General features: G+C 49.3%; 1 protein-coding gene across 2 annotated transcripts in view; it reads left to right on the forward strand.

The window, feature by feature from the left end:
• The window catches only part of Klhdc10 (kelch domain containing 10), a 56,987-nt gene extending 51,654 nt beyond the window's left edge, over positions 1 to 5,333 (forward strand). For both annotated transcript variants that reach the window (XM_052719360.1, XM_052719361.1), the window contains one exon: positions 683 to 5,333. In XM_052719360.1, coding sequence (XP_052575320.1) covers positions 683 to 892 — 210 coding nt within the window. In that variant the 3' untranslated portion in view covers positions 893 to 5,333. The remainder of the gene's footprint in view (positions 1 to 682) is intronic.
• Positions 5,334 to 23,193: the final 17,860 nt, after the last annotated feature.

The following is a 23,193-nucleotide window of genomic DNA, read 5'->3' on the forward strand; positions in this document are numbered from 1 at the left end:
AATAAAAAGTTGTTTGTAGTTTAAAACACACACACACACACACACACACACACACACACACACACACACACACACAAAGCCAGGCAGTAGTGGTGGCACATGCCTTTAATCCCAGCACTCGGGAGGCAGAGGCAGGCAGATAGATCTCTGAGTTCAAGGTTAGCCTGGTCTACAGAACAGGTTCCAGGACAACCAGGGCTACAGAGAGAAACCCTATCTCAAAAAAAAAAAAAGAACAAAACCAAAACACAATATAAAAAAGAAAACAAAACTATAGAACTAGACATGGTGATTCTACCATGCAGGAAGCAGATCAGTTGAGCTTAAGAGTTTGATTTCAGCTAAGCAATGTATGAAGCCTTATATCAAAAACAAAACAAAAATCCCACCAAAGTCCTATTTTTTTCTTTACTAACCCACTCATTATATAAGCACTCTTCGGTTTCTGCATAGGCTCAGATGAGTTGAGAAATTCTGTGTCTGTGGAGCTGGGTGTTGAACCGGGGGTTGGCGGTTATACAAGTACTCTACCTGATTGCAGTTCCAGCCTGAGGGTTGTTTTGTTTCTTCTCACCTTAATTCCATTTATGCTGCTCCCTTTCCTTTGCTGAGAAGTCTCTGCTTTGGTAGCTTTTGCTCTTCCATTTGAATTTGTCTTCTTTTAACTGCCATTTGTTCATAGGCTGGTTGCATGTACATTCACGGAGGAGTTGTGAACATCCACGAAAACAAACGGACTGGGTCATTGTTTAAGATCTGGCTGGTGGTACCTAGCTTGCTGGAACTGGCATGGGAGAAGCTGCTCGCGGCCTTCCCCAACCTAGCAAACCTCTCCCGAACACAGCTTCTGCACCTTGGACTAACACAGGACCTCATCGAACGCTTGAAATGAGGATTCTGGACTGTTCATTGATACTGGAAGTGTTAATTTAAAGAGACTCCTTTATTTATGGGCAGTGTAGAGTGTGCTACAAAGAGAATTGGTTACCCTGATCAAGGCCTTATTCAGAAAATACATCAGATGCCTTTCGTGAATGGGTTTAAGTTTATGGACATCTCACTCTCTCATGTGCTATCTTCTTTGCTTCCCTCCCTCCTGCCCCAGTCTGCACCCCATATATGCATTCCCTCTTTCCTGATGGAGCTGAGGGAACATCTGAAAGTACCTTCATGATGTTAGGAATCAAGAGAGATAAATTGTGTGTGTGTGTTGTTTTTTCCTTATTTTAAAGAAATTCTAAACATATTGACCATGTCAGCTAATACCACCTATTAAAGCATTATCATCAACAAACACCAAGTTTAAAAAGCCAGCAACAAGTGGTCTGGGAGATAGATCGAGAAGACTGACCTGGATAATCTTGCAGGTTGTTCTTAAATTTGGATGTTGAGTTAGTGTTTCTGAGATGTGTCTGAGTGGCTGGACTCAGACAGCAGTGGTTGACTTGGTGCAAAGATACCTAACCTTGACGAAAGGAGAGAGTTCCCCAGCGTTTGATTAGTGAGCCCCTCAACCTGTTGATGCCCCCGTGGTTAGCATTGGCCTGCTGAGACTTGGCCTTGTGTGTCAGCGTCACGTGGTTGTTGTCTTTCAAATTAAATGTATGGCGTCAAGTTCTTTCTAGGCAGTTGTGAACTTCCCCTGCGCTTACTACTGGCTTTAACTATGTCGTTAACCTCTCCACGGGGAACTGTAGATTCTAAGTGTGTGGTGTCAGTGTCAGAGGACAGTAGAGTAGAGCGTAGCACCTGCACCCTTCAGACTTAGCTTAGCTTCTGCTTGGGCGATGGCCTTTGACTATCAGAGCAGCCGTTTCCTTTTAATCTCTGGACCACGTTCTTGCATTTTCTCAAGCAGTTGGTCCCGGAGTCCCTCCTGAGCTTCTGACCCCCTTGCTGTCTGCTTCAGTGTACACGGTGCTGTAATTGCCTAGTCATTAGGTCAAAGGTCTTAGGGAAGAGCACAGCTTATCCTCCTCAAGAAAGAAGCAAGTGGCCTTTGAAAACCAGCAGGAGGAAGGAGTGAGACAGGATCATTTGCCTCTTTTGTGAGAGCTTTGAGTTCTCGTCTGTTGTGTTTGGAAGGAAAGTGACCTAAGTTTTCACTTGTTTTGTCTTCAGACTGCTGGAAGAGTTGTGGGAGTTGCTAGTGTCAGCCTGTGGGTATCTGTAGGGGTAGTCAAAATACTGGAGGCCTGCAGGAGGGCGAGCCAGACCCTCCTGCAGGCCTGTTAGGGAGGAGACATGTGCAGGAGATTTGGAACACTATTTTTCCTTTAAGTGCCTCTTTTTCACCTAGCTTTAACATTATTCTTTTTCTTTTCACCCAGAAGAGATCTCTTTAGTTAGTGTGGATTTAAAGTCACCTTTGAGTTACAGTTGAAAAGTTCCTGCCCAGTGTGCAGTCCTAGGGAGGTCTTTTGACTTCTCACCACAGGCCTTCTGCTCCATCCGGGTGGGCTGTCAGTGGAGCCTTTGCTCACAGCCTGGAAGAAGCACTTATCTGTGAGTTTGGGTCATTTCTGAGGAAATGGAGCTGCTCTTCTAGGGGTCCCATCCCCCAAATCTCACCATTTCCTGTTGGTGTGGCTTTGACTTCTTACCATCAGAGGAGCCCTCTCCAGAGTAAGTCAGCCTGAGCCACTTTGTGAGTTCAAAACTTTGTGACTCCAGGCCAGGTCTCTGGACCGTGGCGGAACTACATCCCAAACTAATAAGCCATGTTTTCCAGGGTGACAGATGGATTTTTGTCATTGGTTTATATAGGGACCAAAGACTGTTCAGCTTCTGTGCTTTGACTGCCATGGTCCTTGGAATACAAGAAGGCCTCTGGTTCTGTTACACCAGAAAGTTGTCAAGAGAGGGCTGATTCAAGCCACACTTGCTGGCATCCTTTTGAAGCCTTTTGAAGGCACTCTTCTTTGAGATAGATGCTGGAGGCCTGACATCAGTGACTGGATGTGTCTTTGAGGTCCATGTTTGGTCCAAGTGTCTTTGAATAGAACACCAGTGGAAATGGTGCAGGGGGCAGCTGCGCTCCTGTGCACGTGTTCTGGGTGCCAAATGACTGTAGGTGAGGACTTAGGAAGGTGACTGCGTTCTCCAAGGGTCGCCAGCATTGTAGTTTCTCTAGAACCAGCACTTGGACTCCTAACCTGGAGCGGGAAAGGTGATGGCGCCTGCTGCTCCTCTGCCTCTTTGAGGTAGGCCCCGCCATCTTCCTGTGCCCTGGAAATGGAAGTGCAATACTTAGACATGAGTGGTCTGGATAGATTATGTAGAAGCAATGACTGTAGAGAGCTCCACTACCGTTTGTCTTGGGCAAGTCAGCTTATTGCTTTAGAGTAAAAGTATGCCAAGGATTTTCAGTGTGATCATAAGCCAACTTTTGGTAAAGCTGGATTTTTTCAAGTCCATGTTTTCCTATTCTAGTTCATAAAAAATTGCTGTTCCTTGGTTTATTAGAGTTGAGATATTTTTTTTTCCCATTCCTGTTTGTATTATCTTCTGTTTGCATGTCTTGCCCAGGAATAAGGAAGTCCACTTGAAAGTGTTGCCCAAGTGGAGAATTAAAACCTAATATTAATACAGTTCTCCTACATGTACACTAATTTATCTGGGAATTTAATACCTTATTAAATGATGCCTCCATCACGATAAGGTATTTCCCACTTCACAGAAAAACTGCAAACCAGTATATAATAGATTGAAGCTCTGCCTGCTTTTCAAGGCAAACCAAACCCTTTGCACTGGCAGGAATCTTCTTTCAGGGCCTAATGACTTGATATAAATGCTTGCTTTATAGCATTCGTGTCCAGCACAGAGCTAGATTTAAAAACTATATATATAAAATGAAAATATTAACATTTCTAGATTAAAAAAGTATGAGACAGTGACCTTTGGTTCTCCACAGTAGCACGATGAAAGCACAACAGACAGTTGAAATCCACAGATAAATCAGGGTTTCAACTCTTCTGTTCAACCATTTCTTTACTTATCTCCCTCTCTAGTCCTCTCCCACAGACATCTCCTCTTCAAGGGACTGGTAGTTAGAAAGGACGGGCAGCTCAGAGAGGGCCTGGAGCCCGCCGCCACGCCAGTGCAGAGCTGCTGAGCGCTGCTGAGAAGCCATAGCGTCTCCCTGGGCTGCGTGGGGCCCTGAGTATGGTCTGCTGCTGCCGAGTTCTCTGCTGCCTCCTGACCAGAGAACTCTCAGTTCCTGTGGGGAGAAAAGGCGGTGTCTCACCGAAACGGGAAACGCCATCATCAGAACACATCTCTTTGGCTTTTGACAAAGCTTGCTCTTCTGGTTCTTCCTTTGGAGTCACCTTCTCCAGTCTGATAGGCTGGTGTTCAGGAAGGGCGCACTGTCCTCGTGGACTGTGTTGGTTTGGTCACCTCTAAAACCAGTTTGGTGGTCTGTGGTCTTATGTGACACTTACACTCTGATGTAGCACAGAAAGTCATTTTCCCTTTTCTCCTTCCTTGTGTTCCGGGGTTGGGCTTCAGGGTGAATGAGGGTTTATTGTTATAGCCATGCATTTCAGTGACTGGTTAGCATAGGTGTAAATTCCATTGGTCCCCGGGTACCTTAGAACTCTGGAAGCATAGGCAGGGCCTGAAGTGGGCTCGGTGGGGGTCTGGAACCTCCATGCGTAGTCTCCCTTCTAAGTCTGTGAGATTTGGAAGAAAAAAAATCTCCCCTTGTCTAGTGTCCTCAACAGAAGTTCTGAGTTGTGCTTCAAAGGTAGTGCCATCTTCTTGGTGTACTTCCCACGTTGTTATTTTTTTTAAACTTTTGAGAAGTTTTTTGAAGGCCCCGCTTAGTCTGCACAGGCCGAGTCAGAGGCAGTTTTCAGAGACAAGGCCACTTTCACTAAGTATAGTGATTGCTGTTGTACTAGTTCCACCGCAGCAGCGGGAAGAGAAGGAGGCAGCGGAGAGCACACTGACTGGTGGAGTCTCCAGGGAGAGTGCAGGCATCTCCCTGGAGAGACTGGAGGATAGGCTAGAAAGGAAGGAAGGCCTCTCTTTGGAGCTGCTCTGAGGCTGGGCCAGGCTGGCTCGTCCGTCCTGCAGTTGCGAGGCCGTACACAGTGCTTGCCTTACTTTAAAGCTATTGCCACAGTCCTGTGAAATAGTGTGGATGTCCTTTTGCAGTCTGGTGTGCATGCCATGTGATCAGGACCGCTTTTCCACCTCCCCTGGTTTCCTACAAGCAAGTAAATCTACCCTGAAATGTCCAGTCTGTACTTACGTACCTTGTCAGTGTTCCCTGTTGGTTTTCTAAAACAAGCTGATCAATAAATCTCTACACATACTTGGTCCAAGTCGCCATGATTGTCTGCAGTCATTTGTGCACATCCGTGTGTTCCCCTTTTGACCTATATCACAGACCTAGCCCTTCACTCTTCACACTCAGTTCCCACCAGAGTCAGCTTTGCTCTGTCACACCTGTGTGCCCTCCCTACCACCCCACCCTGTGATGGCTTCTGTCTGCTCACTTTCCAGAGCTCCTGGACACACAGTTAACTCTCAGGAGAACTTGGCTCTCTGCAAGGGAGCAGCTGTGGGGCAGCCCCCTCCCTCACTGCGCCATTTCATATGCCCCGAACCACTGCTGAGCAGGTTGGTGATGTGGAGGCTTCCCTGAAGGTTGGAGGAGATGAAGGAGGTCTGAGGGAAATGTGAACCTATGAACAGTCATAGGACCTCACAATCCAAAGGAAAGGCCGGAGTTGGAGCAGAGCCCTGCTCTGGGGTCCTCTGGGGATAAAACCACAATTCTTACCCTGCTTCACCTTCTGACCTTCTCTGTTAAATCCAGAGTAGACAAGGACACTCATCCACATTGGGTTACTTTAGGGTCTGCCTCCTAGCAGTGGACACACTCATTCTGTTCCCATTGGCTGTTACAATGTAAATCTACAAAGAGGAGAAAGGGTATGCTCATACATACACCATACCGACAGTATAGTCATACCTACACCATACATACATACATACATACATACATACATACACCATACCGACAGTATAGTCATACCGACACCATACATACACCATACCGACAGTATAGTCATACCTACACCATACGTACATACATACACCATACCGACAGTATAGTCATACCTACACCATACATACATACATATATACATACACCATACCGACAGTATAGTCATACCTACACCATACGTACATACATACACCATACCGACAGTATAGTCATACCTACACCATACGTACATACATACATACATACATACACCATACCGACAGTATAGTCATACCTACACCATACGTACATACATACACCATACTGACAGTATAGTCATACCTACACCATACATACATACATACACCATACCGACAGTATAGTCATACCTACACCATACGTACATACATACACCATACCGACAGTATAGTCATACCTACACCATACATACATACATATATACATACACCATACCGACAGTATAGTCATACCTACACCATACGTACATACATACACCATACCGACAGTATAGTCATACCTACACCATACGTACATACATACATACATACATACACCATACCGACAGTATAGTCATACCTACACCATACGTACATACATACACCATACTGACAGTATAGTCATACCTACACCATACATACATACATACACCATACCGACAGTATAGTCATACCTACACCATACGTACATACATACACCATACCGACAGTATAGTCATACCTACACCATACGTACATACATACACCATACCGACAGTATAGTCATACCTACACCATACATACATACATACATACATACACCATACCGACAGTATAGTCATACCTACACCATACGTACATACATACACCATACCGACAGTATAGTCATACCTACACCATACATACATACATACATACATACACCATACCGACAGTATAGTCATACCTACACCATACGTACATACATACACCATACCGACAGTATAGTCATACCTACACCATACATACACACATACACCATATCGACAGTATAGTCATACCTGCATCATACGTACATACATACACCATACCGACAGTATAGTCATACCTACACCATACATACATACATACATACATACACCATACCGACAGTATAGTCATACCTACACCATACGTACATACATACACCATACTGACAGTATAGTCATACCTACACCATACGTACACACATACACCATATCGACAGTATAGTCATACCTGCACCATACGTACATACATACACCATACTGACAGTATAGTCATACCTACACCATACGTACATACATACACCATACCGACAGTATAGTCATACCTACACCATACGTACATACATACACCATACCGACAGTATAGTCATACCTACACCATACATACATACATACATACATACATACATACATACACCATACCGACAGTATAGTCATACCTATACCATACGTACATACATACACCATACCGACAGTATAGTCATACCTACACCATACATACACACATACACCATATCGACAGTATAGTCATACCTACACCATACGTACATACATACACCATACCGACAGTATAGTCATACCTACACCATACATACATACATATATACATACACCATACCGACAGTATAGTCATACCTACACCATACGTACATACATATACCATACTGACAGTATAGTCATACCTACACCATACATACATACATACACACACCATACCGACAGTATAGTCATACCTACACCATACATACATACATACATACATACATACATACACCATACCGACAGTATAGTCATACCTACACCATACGTACATACATACACCATACCGACAGTATAGTCATACCTACACCATACGTACATACATACACCATACCGACAGTATAGTCATACCTACACCATACATACATACATACATACATACATACACCATACCGACAGTATAGTCATACCTATACCATACGTACATACATACACCATACCGACAGTATAGTCATACCTACACCATACATACACACATACACCATATCGACAGTATAGTCATACCTACACCATACGTACATACATACACCATACCGACAGTATAGTCATACCTACACCATACATACATACATACATACACCATACCGACAGTATAGTCATACCTACACCATACGTACATACATACACCATACTGACAGTATAGTCATACCTACACCATACATACATACATACACCATACCGACAGTATAGTCATACCTACACCATACATACATACATACATACATACATACACCATACCGACAGTATAGTCATACCTACACCATACGTACATACATACACCATACCGACAGTATAGTCATACCTACACCATACATACATACATACATACACCATACCGACAGTATAGTCATACCTACACCATACGTACACACATACACCATATCGACAGTATAGTCATACCTGCACCATACGTACATACATACACCATACTGACAGTATAGTCATACCTACACCATACGTACACACATACACCATATTGACAGTATAGTCATACCTGCACCATACGTACATACATACACCATACCGATAGTATAGTCATACCTACACCATACATACATACGTACACCATACAGACAGTCCTATGCGGATTAGCCTTCCTTCCTCCGGGTTATTCTCCTAAAATGCACTTCCCTAGACCTACCAAGAATAAGAAGTGGGTCCCTTTAACTCCATACTTTTGATCTGCCAGAGCTTTGAAATAGACTCCTGGTTAAAAAAAGAAAAAGAGGTATGGTAGTACACATCCCAGCACTCCAACAAGCCGATCTCTATGAGTTTGAAGCCAGTCTGGTCTACATAGTGACTTCCAGGTCAGCTAGGATGACATAAAGATCCTGTCTCAAAACAACACAAAACAAAAAGACCAGTGCCCAGAACTGGGGTTCCAGGTGGTTGTGAGCCACCTGGCATGGGTGCTGGGAACTGAACTCCTCAAGACTGCCAAGCCACCCTTCAGTCCCTGAAAGAGACTCTTGTCTGCATTTGACTGGGTTTCTAAGCAAGGATTCTAGCCCCATTTTTGGCCTAGGGGGAGGGGCTGCAGTATCTCAGTTGGTTTGCATGGTTTTGTTTCTCTTGTTCCATTTATAAAATCCTAGTTTGTCAGAAACAGTGAGAGTCCCTAATGCCATCACAGCCCCGTGTGGTTAATCTGTGGCACTGCGGTCTCCATACGGCCCCCATTGTGTGTAACCCATCGAGCCTTCTGTAGTGAAGGACACGGTCTCTGTCTGCACTGTCCACTAGGGTGACAGCTGCTAGCCACGTGTGGCTCTTGAGCACTCCAACAGTGCCTACTGTGACAGAGAAACTGAATTTCGAACTTGACTTAAAGGCATTTAAATATAAGTAGCCACACATGGCTCCAACCACAGATTGGCAGTTTTAGAAAGAGATGAGGGGTTGGGATGGGGCTCTCTGCCCCTGCCTCTGTCAGTAACATACTTCCTCTATGGAACTCACTTTTTCTCAGGCCTTGGTTTACTCATCAGTCAGAGGAAATGGAGTAAGTGATTCCCAAGGTCCCTTATAGGTAAGACACCCTGTGAGTAGGATGCTGGCCAAAGACTGTACAACTTTATAACTGGCCTAGGGTAGCCACTACTCCTTGATCGGATACTCCAGTTGTTGGTCCCCCTGTGTTTGGGGTCAACTCTGTGGACTAGGTGAGTGCCACATTTGTGGCATGCACACTTGCGTGCTACAGGTTTGGCTAGAATAAGCCGTAAATGGGGTAGGAAGTCCAGAGGCAGCTGCACAGCTAACCTAACCTATAAGCACTGGTTTCTAAAGCATGCAGAGCTGGCCAGATGACTCAGCAGGAAAGAGCTCAGGTGCCACCTAAGTTTGAACTATAAAACACCCATAAAGGTAGAAGGAGAGGGGGCTGGAGAGATGGCTCAGAGGTTAAGAGCACTGCTTGCTCTTCCAAAGGTCCTGAGTTCAATTCCCAGCAACCACATGGTGGCTCACAACCATCTGTAATGAGATCTGGTGCCCTCTTCTGGCCTGCAGGGATATGTGCAGATGGAAAACTGTATACATAATAAATAAATAAATCTTTAAAAAAAAAAAAAAAAAAAAAAAAAAAAAAAAGGTAGAAGGAGAGACGCACCTCTGAGGGCTATCTTCTGTGCACAGTAGTCATTCTAAAGGTGATACATAATTATTAAATGAGGTCTAAATCCCAAATTCAGTCCTGGTAGATATTCTAATTTCAGTTCTGATTCAGCTGGCTTAAGAGGTTTGGGGACCCTGATCCACAGCTGCGCACTGTCTCCCTTGTTGCTATTATAACTGTCCGGCAGAGAACTGTGGAGCCAAGGCCAGAAGGAGTGAACATTGCTTGTCTTTGCCTGGTTATCCTGATGTTAGGCTGACAGTCTGATTACACAGGCTTGTCTCTTCCTCTCTTGAGAACCACTGAAATAATAGTAAAGTGCTTTAGTGTCATTTCCCCGAAAGTGGGGTTAATATTATCTCCTGATACCACTGTGAGGCTGAAATGCCTGTGTAAAGTGCTTAGCCTGCTGCCTAATGATAATATTGTGTAGTTGTTAGTCACTGCTGTTCTCTAGAGCAGGGGGGGTCTCAAACCGAGACGGTCATTTAGGTGACATGTTAATTAGAGACGAAAAGGATAGTACCTAAAACAAATGACAATAAATAAGCCATCACAGCCTAAACTGCTTAGCACTGTAGCCCTGAGACTAGAGTGAGGGTTGGGGGTACAGCAAGGTTATGGGGATCTGCCTAGCACAGGACATGTGACCCCTGGGCTAGATCCCCATCATCTCCCTGTCCTTCAAACAAACATCTTGTTTTTCTGGATATTGTGGATGTATCTTTTCTTGGCTAAGTCTGTAGTTTGAGTGACTCCAAGGGTGTGGCTGTTAAGTCCTTACTCGTTCAGATACAGCCTGGTGTTTGGAACCTTAATTTTAAGAACCAGTCTTGGGAAAAAATGAAGGGGAAGGAGGTATATTTAAAAACAAAACAAAAACACACACACAAAATCCGGTGTGCTAAGTGTGTGTGGTTTTAGTGTCTTGCCCAAAGCTTATTCCTCACTCTCATAATCTCAAGCAACAACATTACTATACCACATTTTTTTCTCCTTAGCCAGATGAAAGCAAGTGGAGAGCCTTACATGATGAAGAAGAGATCCAGCAGATTCACCATCCTACTCCACCAAGGCTCTGACACCCTAGCCTCAGATACAGAAGTGAGACTTTCAGCTCAGGGAGCTGCCAGGCAGGAAGGCCGGCTCAGTATGGCTCCTCAGCACAGCTCTAGGGTTAGTGGAGAGGACAGAGACAGCTGTACACTTGGGCCACTTACGATTTTGGTACCCTTCATCAAGCCAGGATCCTTACAGCAATTGCATGTGTGAAATAAAGCAGGCGTCAGGGTGTGTCACCTTAGAAGGGACAGGCAAATCAGTTTATCTTTCCTAAATCTTTTCAGCAAAGCTGCCAGGAGTCTAGAGCTGAGAAGACTCTGGTGTTTACTGCAAATATCCAAAATTTCTCCCATCCCCTTGCAAATCTGTTTACAGCCAGGTGGCTGAGGCTCTCATTTACTACAAGAACTCCATCCTCCAACAAGCAAACGCAGATTCGGGATTAAGGTGTCAGCAACTGTTCCTTGCCCACCCTGCACTGCCTGCCACTCAGATTAGAACCCTTAGGAATGGTGAACATGGGGGCTGCTCACAGCTGCCAGCACATCACAGGCCCAAGACTTCAAGGGCAACTTCCTTTACCTCCTTGGTGGCAGAGCCGGATGGGCTGTCAGTCCAGCATTTCTCCGTACACTTTCCGCATAGCTAATTGGTGCGGAAAGAGCGTGCGGTGCGTACGTGCTTTTCATTCCAACATTTCAGAGGCCCAGGCAGGTGGATCTCTGAGTTTGAGGTCAGTCTGGTCTACATAGTGAGTTCTAGGCCAGCCAGGGCTTCTTGAAACCAAACCAAACCAGAAACCAACCAAACAAAACCATCGTATTGGAACATAAGCTTGGGCTTAGCCATATTTCACAGGATAGGCCAAGGTCAACCAAAGTGTGGTTGCCAAGGGAGTTACCAGCTCTCCTAAAGCCAGACCTTTCCTGCGTCGGGCCCCCAGGGCCACCGCGAGCAGAAGAGCTCAAAGGAAGGGACCCTTCCCCAGATGGGCGTGGCTCCGCAGAGCCGCAGTGCTGCCTGGTGAAACCTGGGGCAGGGCCAGGTAGCCGTGCAAGAGGCGGACACCAGGTCCCCCGGGTGCCACCGCCAGTCGCTTGTCCCGGCCAAGCTCCCAGTGTCCACACTGCGGGGGAGCCGGGGCAGGGTTTTCGGTGGGTAAGATGGCCTCCGGTTTCGCGGAGAAGCCGCCCAGGGTGGTTTCTCTGCCGCCCCCTGGCGGGCAGCGAGGCGGGCAGCTCAGGGCCAGGTCGTGGCCTCCGCGGCTTGCAGCGACCCGTGCCCACGCAACCAGCCGGGATGCCACGGGGGCACAGCCTTGTATTCAGGCAGATTGCACCCGGAGGCAGGGGTTCTGTCCAGCAAACGAGTCAGAGGAGAGTAACCAGGGACTGAGGACAGAGTAGGTCGGTAGGAATCTCAGAGGAGCATCGAGAGCTAGTTCTCCAGGGCCAGCTCCCACCTTCTGGTGCCTTCTGGAAGGGGAAGAAGCCTGCGACAGAAGCCAGCAGAACTGCAGGAAGAAATGTGCAAAGTGAGGGAGGGGCGAGGCAGTGCTGGGGAGCTCTGATATATAATCGGGGTTCTCGCTCTAAGGCAGTTAGTTGGGGAATTTTAAGTTCGAGGCCACGCCAAGGACCCTGCTTGGTACACAGGGTGAGGCCTCTTGGGCCAGGGCACTCGGGAGTACACAGAGCAAGGGCTGGATTTCAGCTCCCATCTCCTTATCCTGGGGTAGACACTTGCGTAATGACAACCTGAGGAACATGGCAGCCACCCCGGGGCAGCACCCCCAGGGACACAGGGAGGTCCACGTGGAACTCAGACGGGTACTGTGGGTCTAGGACCTTCTCCACTAAAGCTTTGCGGGTGCGGCCCCTCCCTCCCTCCCTCCCCCCCTCCCTCCCTCCCTCCACAGCCCCCTGGTAGCACTGCGGTGCTGTACTGCAGAGGGGCCCAGGCTGCGGGGGAGAGCCACTCCGAACCGGAATGATCTGGTTTAAGGCGAGCTGATTCTCCCTCCCGCTCCCATCCCCCCTCCCCGCTCCCACTCCCTCCCTCCCTCCCCTCCCGCTCTCCCTTCTCCTCCAGCGACAGGCTGCTTTCTGCCGCAGTCCCCTGACCAAGGTAAACAGGAGGGAGGAAAGAAAAAGCTCTGTTTCCATGGCAACCTGCAGGGGCGGTCGATATGGCTCTCTCGGAAGTGCTTGTGAGACTTGAGGGAGAAAAGAGGCCCCACTGGAAAAGCAACAGGGAGGAAGGATCCTAGCTGTGTTCATAATGGGGTCGTTCTGGAAGGTGATGTGGTCCTGGAGCAGGGGAGGTCAGGAGCCTGACACCCTCAGCGAGGTGGCAGATGGGGTAGGGACCTGGAGGCACAGCTGCACCCCAGGGGCTGGATTCACACCAGAAATGCCACCATCAACTCAGGAAGTATCAAACAGGTACCAAGAGCTGTCAGGACCTGCCTAGACCCTCACGCCTCGCTGGCCAATTCCGAAAACCTTCCGTGGCAGCTCAGGCACAGGGTGAGACCCAGACCCAAAGACAGATTCTGTCTGAAAGAGGCCCCCACCCAGTCCCTTCTCCTCCCCTGAGAGGAAGGCTGCAGCATGGTTTCTTCTCCAGACTGGCCCAGCTCCTCAGTGTGGCTTCAGATGAGAACAGAACCTCTCCAGCATGGGATGACGGGGGTGGGTCACCCCCTCCTGAAGGACAAGGACTATCCTGTCACTCTCCAGAGGACGATTGAAGTCCTCGCTGCCCAAATAATTACCACACTTTGAAACTTCTCTGAGGAGCAAGCTGAGAGGATCAGAAGCCTCCAGGCTTCAGGGTGCCTTGTCAGCTTCCTCAGAAACGCCTTCCACGGGGGGGCTAGGAGAGGGGAGCAGCTTTTCTTGTCACTAGCTGCCATCTGAGTGGCTGGGCTAAGAGAAAGGCAGAAACAGGAGTTGTGGGCTGGTCATCTTCCCACCCCAGAGAGGCAGCTGTGGAGATGCCTGTGGAGTCCCTGTGAGGGGCCATCCTTTCCCCGGGCCACACAGTGAATCCTGGCAGGGGGGCTTCCAAGCCTTGGAAAGTCCAGCCCTGGGCCTCTTCACTTACCAGGAGCCCCCCGGAAGCATGTGATCGGCCTGGATGGCACCTTTCAGACTAGAACAAGGGAACAGACCGACATGCTTTCCTTGCCTAACACTCAGAAAGACCCCATCTCAGCTCTTTCCTCGGCTTGCGGATTCCAGAGCTACCTGACCTTAGGGTCTCCCCACTGTGAACCTTTAGTCCGGCTCCAGCGCCCTCCCCGCTGCTCCTTGGATCATGAGGCATGCTCCTTGTTAGGGTCTGGCTCGGGTGCCTCACTCCATCTGTAGTCTTGTGGCCCTGTCCTCCATCTCCAGTTCTCTATTCAAATATCATCTCAATGAGGCAGAGCCAAAGCTGGGGTGCTGCTGGGGAGACTCCAGGCCTTTGTCCTGACCCCTGGATTCCCAATTCTGTAGCCTCCCCTCCACGGGCCTGCCCGCTTCCCATCCCCCTTCCTGTTCATATTAAATAGCTTACTGCCTAACTACTCATTCCACTCTCTCGAGGGCTGACGTGCTCTGCCGTGTTCTGGCGCTGTCTGTGTCCTCAGAGCCTGGAACACAGTAGACAGTCAATAAACACTTTGAGATGGCTGGATGGTGGGGGCCCAGGTTCGGAAGGTGGTGTCTTCCATCTCTTGGGCGGTCTGCAGTCTCTCGAGGCCTCCTGTAAGTGCAGAGCCGTGTAACACACACCCAGTACGGCTCACAGAGGGATTCCATGTGTCACTGCTAAACAGAAAAGAAGCAAAGGCTTTTATAGGCTGGGTCACCACATCCAGGCTGTAGGGATCCTGGGCAACATCTAAGGCATGACTAGAGTGATTCAGGTCAACCTGAGGTCCGGGATCCGGCCCACTGGGTCTTCCCACTGTGGTCCTTTAGTCCGGCTCCAGCACCCTCCCCGCTGCTCCTTGGATAATTAGGCAACTGCCTGAGCATACTCCCTGCCTCTGGGGGACACCTGGAGGCCTGTGCAGGGTCTGGGCCAATCATTCTATCCTCTCAGCTTTGAGCTCAGGTAGTGAGTGGGCCGAGTGCAACCCAGCCCTGTGCACTGGGAGATGATGAGTGGGCTCAAGAAGAGAAGGCCTGTAAGAGCAACATTCTCTCAGACAGGGAGCCGTGGCAGTTGTGACAGGGGCTCTGTCTACCCCTCTGCTTCTTGAGGCTACATGAGCCTTGGCTGCATGTGACCACAGTGGCAAGTTCCAGCAGTTTCCTCAGCCAACCCCCCCCCTCCCCGACGCACACAGGCTTGCAGTGTGAGTCACCTTCAATTTCCTGCCTGCCTCTTCCCCGACTGACCTGATAAATCCAGGACAGCTTTTATTGCTTTTGGCAAAACACCGCCATTAAGATTTACAGAGCCGAAAGCCGTACAATGTAATCTTCAGAGTAATTTACACAGTGAGTTTCAAAAGATGAAAAGTTAGCATTTCAGAGGTAATTTCATAAAAAGGATTATCAGATTAATCACTGTGTCGATTTAATAGTGGTGTCTAAAATAATTAATTAGCTTGCTTGAAGTCAGCAATGCAAAAGGGCTCCAGAAGGGATACAAATGGCCATGTCAGACGTGAGTGTGTTCGGGGCGGTAGATCTGCAGAGGAGTCTTGCTCAAATTACCCCGGAAAAGTGTCTGGTATGGGCGCGCCGGCTTAGAGATAAGAAAATGAAGTGTGGTTCGGTGGCACATGCTTATCATCCTAGCACTTGGGAGGTGGAAACAGGAGGAATAGGGGTTGCAAGGCAGCTTGGACTTCACAGTGAGTTCAAGGCTAACCTGGGCTACACAGTGAGACCGTTTCCAATCAAACAAACAAACTGAAAGCAGATAGAATGAGTTCCAAGTCTTGAGGACAGCCTTCGGATATGACTGCTGGATGCTTGTCCTCACCCACAGAGCAACGGCTGATCTGCCATGTGTTGAATTGCCTTGTGACACCTGGAAAATGTGTCCAAGCAAGCCACATCTGACTGTTGACAGGTCGCGGTGATGGAGGATCCAGGTGTGAATTGCAGCCTGCTCATGAAATTACCTGTGAGTGTTCCGAGATGGAATGGAGTCTGCAGCAGCTGGGCTAGTCATACACAGTCCTTATGGTGCCCGCACCAACCCAGCTCTGACGCATCTGCACGTGTCATGGCGATGCTATGTATGTTCTTTGTATTATTATCAGCCGAATAGTGCCACCCCCATCTTCCCTGACACCCCACCCAAAAAGAAAGAAAAAAACACCACAATATTCGAGTCCTAACCTGCAACATCACTGAATGTGACCAGTCCTGGGCACCGGGCACCTTGAACTCTAGCTGACCTCAGGAGCAGTCCTTCAGGGAAAATGCTCTCTTCTCAGTATCTCTTTCTCGCACCTCAGATAGGCCTCCCCAACCAGGGTAGCTTGCAGTGCTCCCTGGGAAAATGACAGCCAGTTCCTTCAGAAAGGGCACTGAGCCCCGCACTCAGCCAACAGCGGGGTGCACTTCCCCAGCCTGAGGAGCCTGAGGAGGCAGCCAGGCAGGGGCAGGCAGTCCAGGAGCTCAAAGCCACAGAGAACCCTTTGGTGGGGAGGCTGAGTTCAGATGTCTTCCTCCAAAGCCTCCTGAGGAGGAGGAGGAGGAGTTCAAGCCATTCCCTCACAGTATTTCTGAGAGCAGAGCTGAGCGAGCTGAGTCCCCTGCTGAGCCCTGCCTGCTCCCATTCTTTCCTCCTTTTTCCTAAGAACATATATACATACATGTACATACACGTATGTATATATCTACCAAGTAGGGCAGGGCCTAGCCCATCCCAGCGTGTGGGGAGCTGCCTGTCCCCAGCAGAGCTGCTCTCCCAGGTCTGGGCACTTGGACTCCCTTTCCATGACTCTTAGAAAAAGTAAAGATCTCTGTGTACCACTGTAGCTCTCCCTGTGCCCCACAGGATGGTACCTGCTGGGTGGGTTGCCTCTTCTCCATCTTCCCTTCATGGGCTGAGGTTCGGAGTCTTCTTCCTCTGGAGAGCCGTTGGATCCTGGGAAGAATTAGTGCTAGGTTGTATGGGAATAGAAGACAAGCTTCCTGTCTACCAATGTGCTTCCTGCTTTTGGACTTCCACACGTCTCCTGGGGGAGCCTGCTGAGGGGCCCTTCTTGAAGAGGCAATGCTGGACTCTTGGACCTAGGACAGGACAAGAGGGGAGCTGGACCAGGGGTGGAACGTAGGATGCAGGAAGCTAGTTACTGTTGCTCCTCCTCCTTGTTTTTAAGACAGACTCTTGCTTTGTTGCCCAAGTCAGCCTTGACTGCCTGATCTTCCCCTCAGCCTCCCCGGTGCTGGGATTACAGACATGTGCTACCATGCCTGGCATCCAGTGATAGTCTAGATATAATTTGTTTTAGGGTTTAATTTTTATGCCCATGGGAAGTAATTTTTGGTAACCTTCAATCCCAAAGTCGGTTGTGGTTCACACTTCCCTTGGCAGGCCCAGGTGGTGCCATCCCTTTCCTGTCCACTCTGGCAAGGCTATGGAGGAGATAGCTGGTGACTTCCTCTTGGTGTTAAGTTACTGAATTCTTCAGAAGTTTACTGATTAAAGTCTGTACATTTCAAGAGGCCAGCGGGAGCCAAACAGTATGTCCCCTTCCTTTCTGTGGAACTGATATGGAACGTATGGCCTTTTGCATGCTAGACAAATGCTGTAACACTGAGCCACACCCCTAGTCCCAGGATGCTCTTCTGGATTTCATTCATTCATTAGTTAATTGTGTTGGGATAAACCCCAGGGCCAGGCCCGTGCTGAATAAATACTCTACTACTGAGCCCCAACACCAAACCAGACTTCCTTTTAGTGAGGTCGGGGTTGGGAGAGGACTGGATGGTGAGGCTGACTGCTTGGTGCCCGAGACTATGGCCAAGATGGCCTGTCCAGCCATGCGTTACTTTGGTTCTCCTACAGAGCACAGAGAGTATTCTCAGTCCCTAGACAGAAGATTCTGGTGATAGTTTCTGTAAGACTGTGTAGCTCAAGGGTATGGGGAGGTTAAGAGCCATGAAGACAGACACTTGGTACTGGGCAAACCATCCTGGAGGATTCCTTCCTGATGCAGGGAGCTGTCAGTCTACTTCTTATTAAAACCTGAAAGTCGAGCCAGGTGGTAGTGGCGCATGCCTTTAATCCCAGCACTTGGGAGGCAGAGGCAGACGGATCTCTGTGAGTTCAAGGACAGCCTGGTCTACAGAGCAAGTTCCAGGACAGGCTCCCAAACTACACAGAGAAACCCAGTCTCGAAAACAACAACAACAACAAAAAAAAAACCCTGAAAGTCCCTCCCATCCCCCCAAAGTTGCCCAGTGCCTGTTTGGCTTTGAAGATTTGTTGTCCCTTCCAAACTCCAGCTGCATAGGACTACAGATGACATGCAGCACCAAGGTCTTTTCTTTTTTTTTTTGTTTTTGTTTTTGTTTTTGTTTTTGTTTTTGTTTTTCAAGACAGGGTTTCTCTGTGTAGCTTTGCGCCTTTTCCTGGAACTCACTTGGTAGCCCAGGCTGGCCTCGAACTCACAGAGATCCGCCTGGTTCTGCCTCCCGAGTGCTGGGATTAAAGGCGTGCGCCACCACCGCCCGGCTCCAAGGTCTTTTCTTATAGAATGTGGTACCTTCACTTCTGTTGGACTGGAAGAAGCAGGGGTTGGGGAGGGCTGCTACTGAGCCTAGGTAAGATGATCGGGTTCACTAGTGCCGTATGCACGCCTTGAAGATGTCTGGCTGGGTGTTCTACCCACCACTGCCAGCTGCAGCTGACCAGCTACACTCTCTTCTGCTCTGGTCTGCCAGGAGGTACCTGGTGCCAACTTCATGGTTATTGAGCAAAGGCAGTTGGTGCCAGGCTGGTCACCCCTTTCATGGGTGGTGCCAAGCTGTCAGCTGCAGGTGTGGGGACCATGGACGAGAGACCCCACCCTAACTCCATCAATGCTCACTAGGCTCTAGGAGTTTCTCCAGGACCTCTGTGATGTCACCATTTTCTTTCAGCAAGTGGCTGAGCACAGGCTGCAGAGAGACAGAACCCCCACATTCGGGGCTGGGGATGTGCCTCAGTGGGTGCAGTGTGGACTTAGTCTGCATGAGGTCCTGGTTTTGACCCCTGGCACCAGAACAAGCAAACAACAACTAAAGAACCACACGGGACACTGGAGAACAAAGGAAAGAAAAGCGGCAGCCGAGTGTTTGCTCTTGCGGATCTTGTTAAGGTGGTTGGAAAGAGATCTGCCCACCCAACAGCCAAGAATAAAGAAACGCAGTGAAGGATTTATGCACAAGACCACAACAGTGGGGGCTAGTCAGAAGAAACATTAAAGATTCGAGAGGGTTAGCATGTGAGGACAACAGTGACCGGGGAGATGCTTGCTGCTGTGGAGGTGGGTCCTACCCCTGCAAATGTATCCCAGCAAACAGAAACCCCACAGGCAGGTGCTGCGGATCTCGGAACTCCGATGGCTGTGGCCAGGTAGCTTAGGCCTGAGCGTGCTGAGGAATTACCTGGGGATCTTGTGATAAATGCCGCAGGGGAGGCCCTCCCACTAGAGGTGCTCCACTAACCTCTCAGGGTGGGCACAAACCCGCATGGCCATAAGGTCGACAGCTGGCGCTGCTGTACGTGGAGTTGCCATGTGCCCTTGAGAACTGTAACCAGAGCTCCCAACCCCGCTAAGGCACCAGCCACAGGGGCAGCGCCCTCAACACCAGATACCACACTAAACCCCGCTCATGACACATGTACCACAACTCCGAAACCCACCCACCTCCACAAACCACATGTAACATACCACACCCTTTACACACTACACATATACCACATACCCCCACACTACCCCACAAACCACACATATTTCATACTACCCCCCACAAACCACACACACCTCATACCACCCCTTACAGACTCCTTATATCACTCTCCCAGCCACCCACCCACACCCACACACACACTATCCACCCAAAGCCCCCCCCTCCTATGGAAACACATTACATATACCACATACAGCCCCACACCACAAATGCAAATTCACTACACCCACATACCCAAAATGTACCAGGACCTATTAACCTTGGCCTGGGCATGAATCTGACAGGGATTTAGAATCTGTGACTTGAGACAGCCGTGTTTGCCATCCATTCAGTGAGTTATCGAGCAGGCAAGGGGTCGTGATTGGGGCTCCCTGCATGTTATTGCCATTAGAGGCAGAGTGCGTCATTGCCTCGCTTGGGCCATGGCTGTGCAGAAGAGCAGAGACCCCGGGCTGTTTGGTCACCAACAGGGCTGTTACCGGCCCTCCTACCTCGGTGCTGAGATTTATTGATCTCATTTTCAGATGGAGAAAATGGCTACAGGGAACCAAGGCGATGAGCCAGAGGTGAAGCAGTCGAGGCCCCGGGCAGCTTACGTGTTCAATAAATCCGCTGATTGAATCACAGGCCAGGAAGGACACGGAAATGTGGGCGGCCATATTTTCCTCCTCCAACGCTGGCCAGGCAGCAGAGCAGGGGCCTGAGCAAGCCTGCAGTGGTTTTTCCCTTTGCCGGGGCCAGTCAGGATGGAGGTCCTCCCACCCCCATTTCCTGAGTTCCCGACTCCTCCACTCCCCACCCAGCTGCTCTGGTAGGAGAGAAGCGAACTTCATGGCCACCGCAGGGCAGTCAATTCTCTGGCCCCTCGGAGCTGCGTGTGTAGCCCCAAAGGTTACATCTAGATTGTGAGACCATAGTAACTGCCTGCATCCCAAGGGCAGCCCAGGGGTCAGGGAGATGGCTCAGTACGGTGTGTTGGATTCCCAGGACCCATGTAAAAACAAACATCAACAACAAAAAACTGGGTGTGGTCGACGTGCTTGTAATCCCAGCACTGGTGAGACAGAGGCAGATCCCTGAGGTTCACTGGCCTACCAACCGAGCCTACATGGAGAGTTTCAGGGCGGTGAGAGACCCTGTCTCCCTCTCACAGCTATCAGCCTCTCTACTGCCACCCTGTCTCACCCCACTTCTTTCAGGGCTCTCCGGAATGCCGACCCAGGTTCCTTGTGTGTGTGGGGGGGAGACAGAATGCCAGCCCTGTCACTGGTCAAGGGGTCACAGAAAGTTGTCTCCTGTGCCATCTCACTCCGACTCCTGAGACCACTGGTTGCTCCGGAGCCAAAGAAATTAGGTTTCTTCTGTCTGTAACTCCCCATGTCATGAAAAACTAGTGGCCATCAGTCAGGGACAGCCATATTGCTGTGGTCACAGCTGCCTCCAAGCCACCCTGGCCAGAGCCTCTCCAGAACAGTTGAGTCAGAATGCCGCAGTGCCAGTCAGGAAGGAGGACCTTTCCCATTTCAAGGTAAGGGGCTGCCTGGTGTCTGTCTTGCTCCAATCTCCATAGGGTGGTAGCTGGATCCAGGCTTTGTCCTCCTCAGGGGCCCCCAGCAAAGGTAGTGCTGGGAGGGAGCCAGGCCCTGTCACCTTCTGCTTTCCTCACAGTCCAAGGTCTTCGGAAACCAGAAGTCTCAATGTGTGGGGTGAAAAGTGGGAGGCAGCAAGGCAGGAGGGCGGGGGGCACCAGGGAGAAGTATAGCTCGCTAAGTTGGGGCCTGCTCAGAAGCCACGGGAGCAAGCTGTACCCAGAGGTAGAAATAGTAGGCAGTTCTGGACCCAAGCCAGGAGCAGGTGGCCATTAGAAGCCAGGCTTCTAGCCCATCCTCAAGAGGCCCCGCAGGAGCTCTGGCCCCTTCCCTCTACCAGCTGTGCAGCCTGGCATGGAGTCGTACCCAGGAGGGCCTGCTGTGCATGCAGCTGCCCAAGGGACTGGATGCATGACTCATTCTCCCGCTTGCTAATCATTCCCCTGTCCTCTGCCTGGCTTCTCGCACAGCCTGCCTGCCCCTGGAGAAAGCGTGCCCATCTGACACCTTCCCTGTATGTCCTCAGTGCTCCCGGTACATTCTTCTGCCCTTGTGGCTGCATCTACTCTGTGCAACCTCCATGCCCAGCCTGTCACCTGATACTCTTGTCTTTCCCAGGGTATAGTCTGCCCAGTTCCATCCAGTTCCTTCAGGGTGAGTCTTGTGCCCAGCAAGCAGGCTGTGTTAAACTAAGAAACCTTCAAGTGGCCTTTCCAACCACCTCAGTATACAGGACAGGATGCCTAGCCTGGAAACATCTTTGAGAGTGACTATCGGAGTGTAGTGGAGGGCACCTACCTTCTCGGGGCACTATGAGTCCTTCCTATGACTCCTCTCAAGGGAGATAAGGACGGGTGGCCCCTTGTCTCTGACAAGAAGCTAGACAATCTAACCCAAGTTGGCAATGGGAGGCTCTGGGAGTATCAGATAAGGTCTGTGATGGGGTACCATGGCACCAGCCAGGTGGGAGGGAAGAGGAGGAAGTCACCTTGGTTGGTTCCTGGAAGATAGGCCTCGGATGCCAGTGCCCAGCTCCATACCCTCTGGGCTTCTGCAGAATGAGACAGTTAATCAGCTTGATTTCCAACCACTTCTAAGCTTTCAGATCCATGACAAGGAGAAAATTCTCACCAAAAAGCTGAAATGAGAAAAGCCAACACTACTTGTGTGTGTTCCTTCATATATATGAACAGAGCCTGGCTTAGGACACAGAATTTGGCTTCACAGGCCTGCAACTTGGGCAGGCTTATGGGATCCTGCCCTTGGGAAGAGCTGGTTGGTTTAATGCTCCACTGTAGCTGTCTTGAAATTCTACAAGGAGCCCACTTTTAGAACTTTGCTCCAAGACCTGTAAATTACATAGCTGATGTGGCCCAGAACACTTAGACTATTGTCAATAGGAAACACTATGGACATATGTGCAATGGTTTTACTTTAAAATTGACCTCTGGATGACAGAATCATTGGTC

This window comes from Peromyscus californicus, unplaced genomic scaffold, assembly GCF_007827085.1.
Source record: "Peromyscus californicus insignis strain IS unplaced genomic scaffold, ASM782708v3 Scaffold_6__1_contigs__length_162567912, whole genome shotgun sequence".
Taxonomy (NCBI): domain Eukaryota; kingdom Metazoa; phylum Chordata; class Mammalia; order Rodentia; family Cricetidae; genus Peromyscus; species Peromyscus californicus.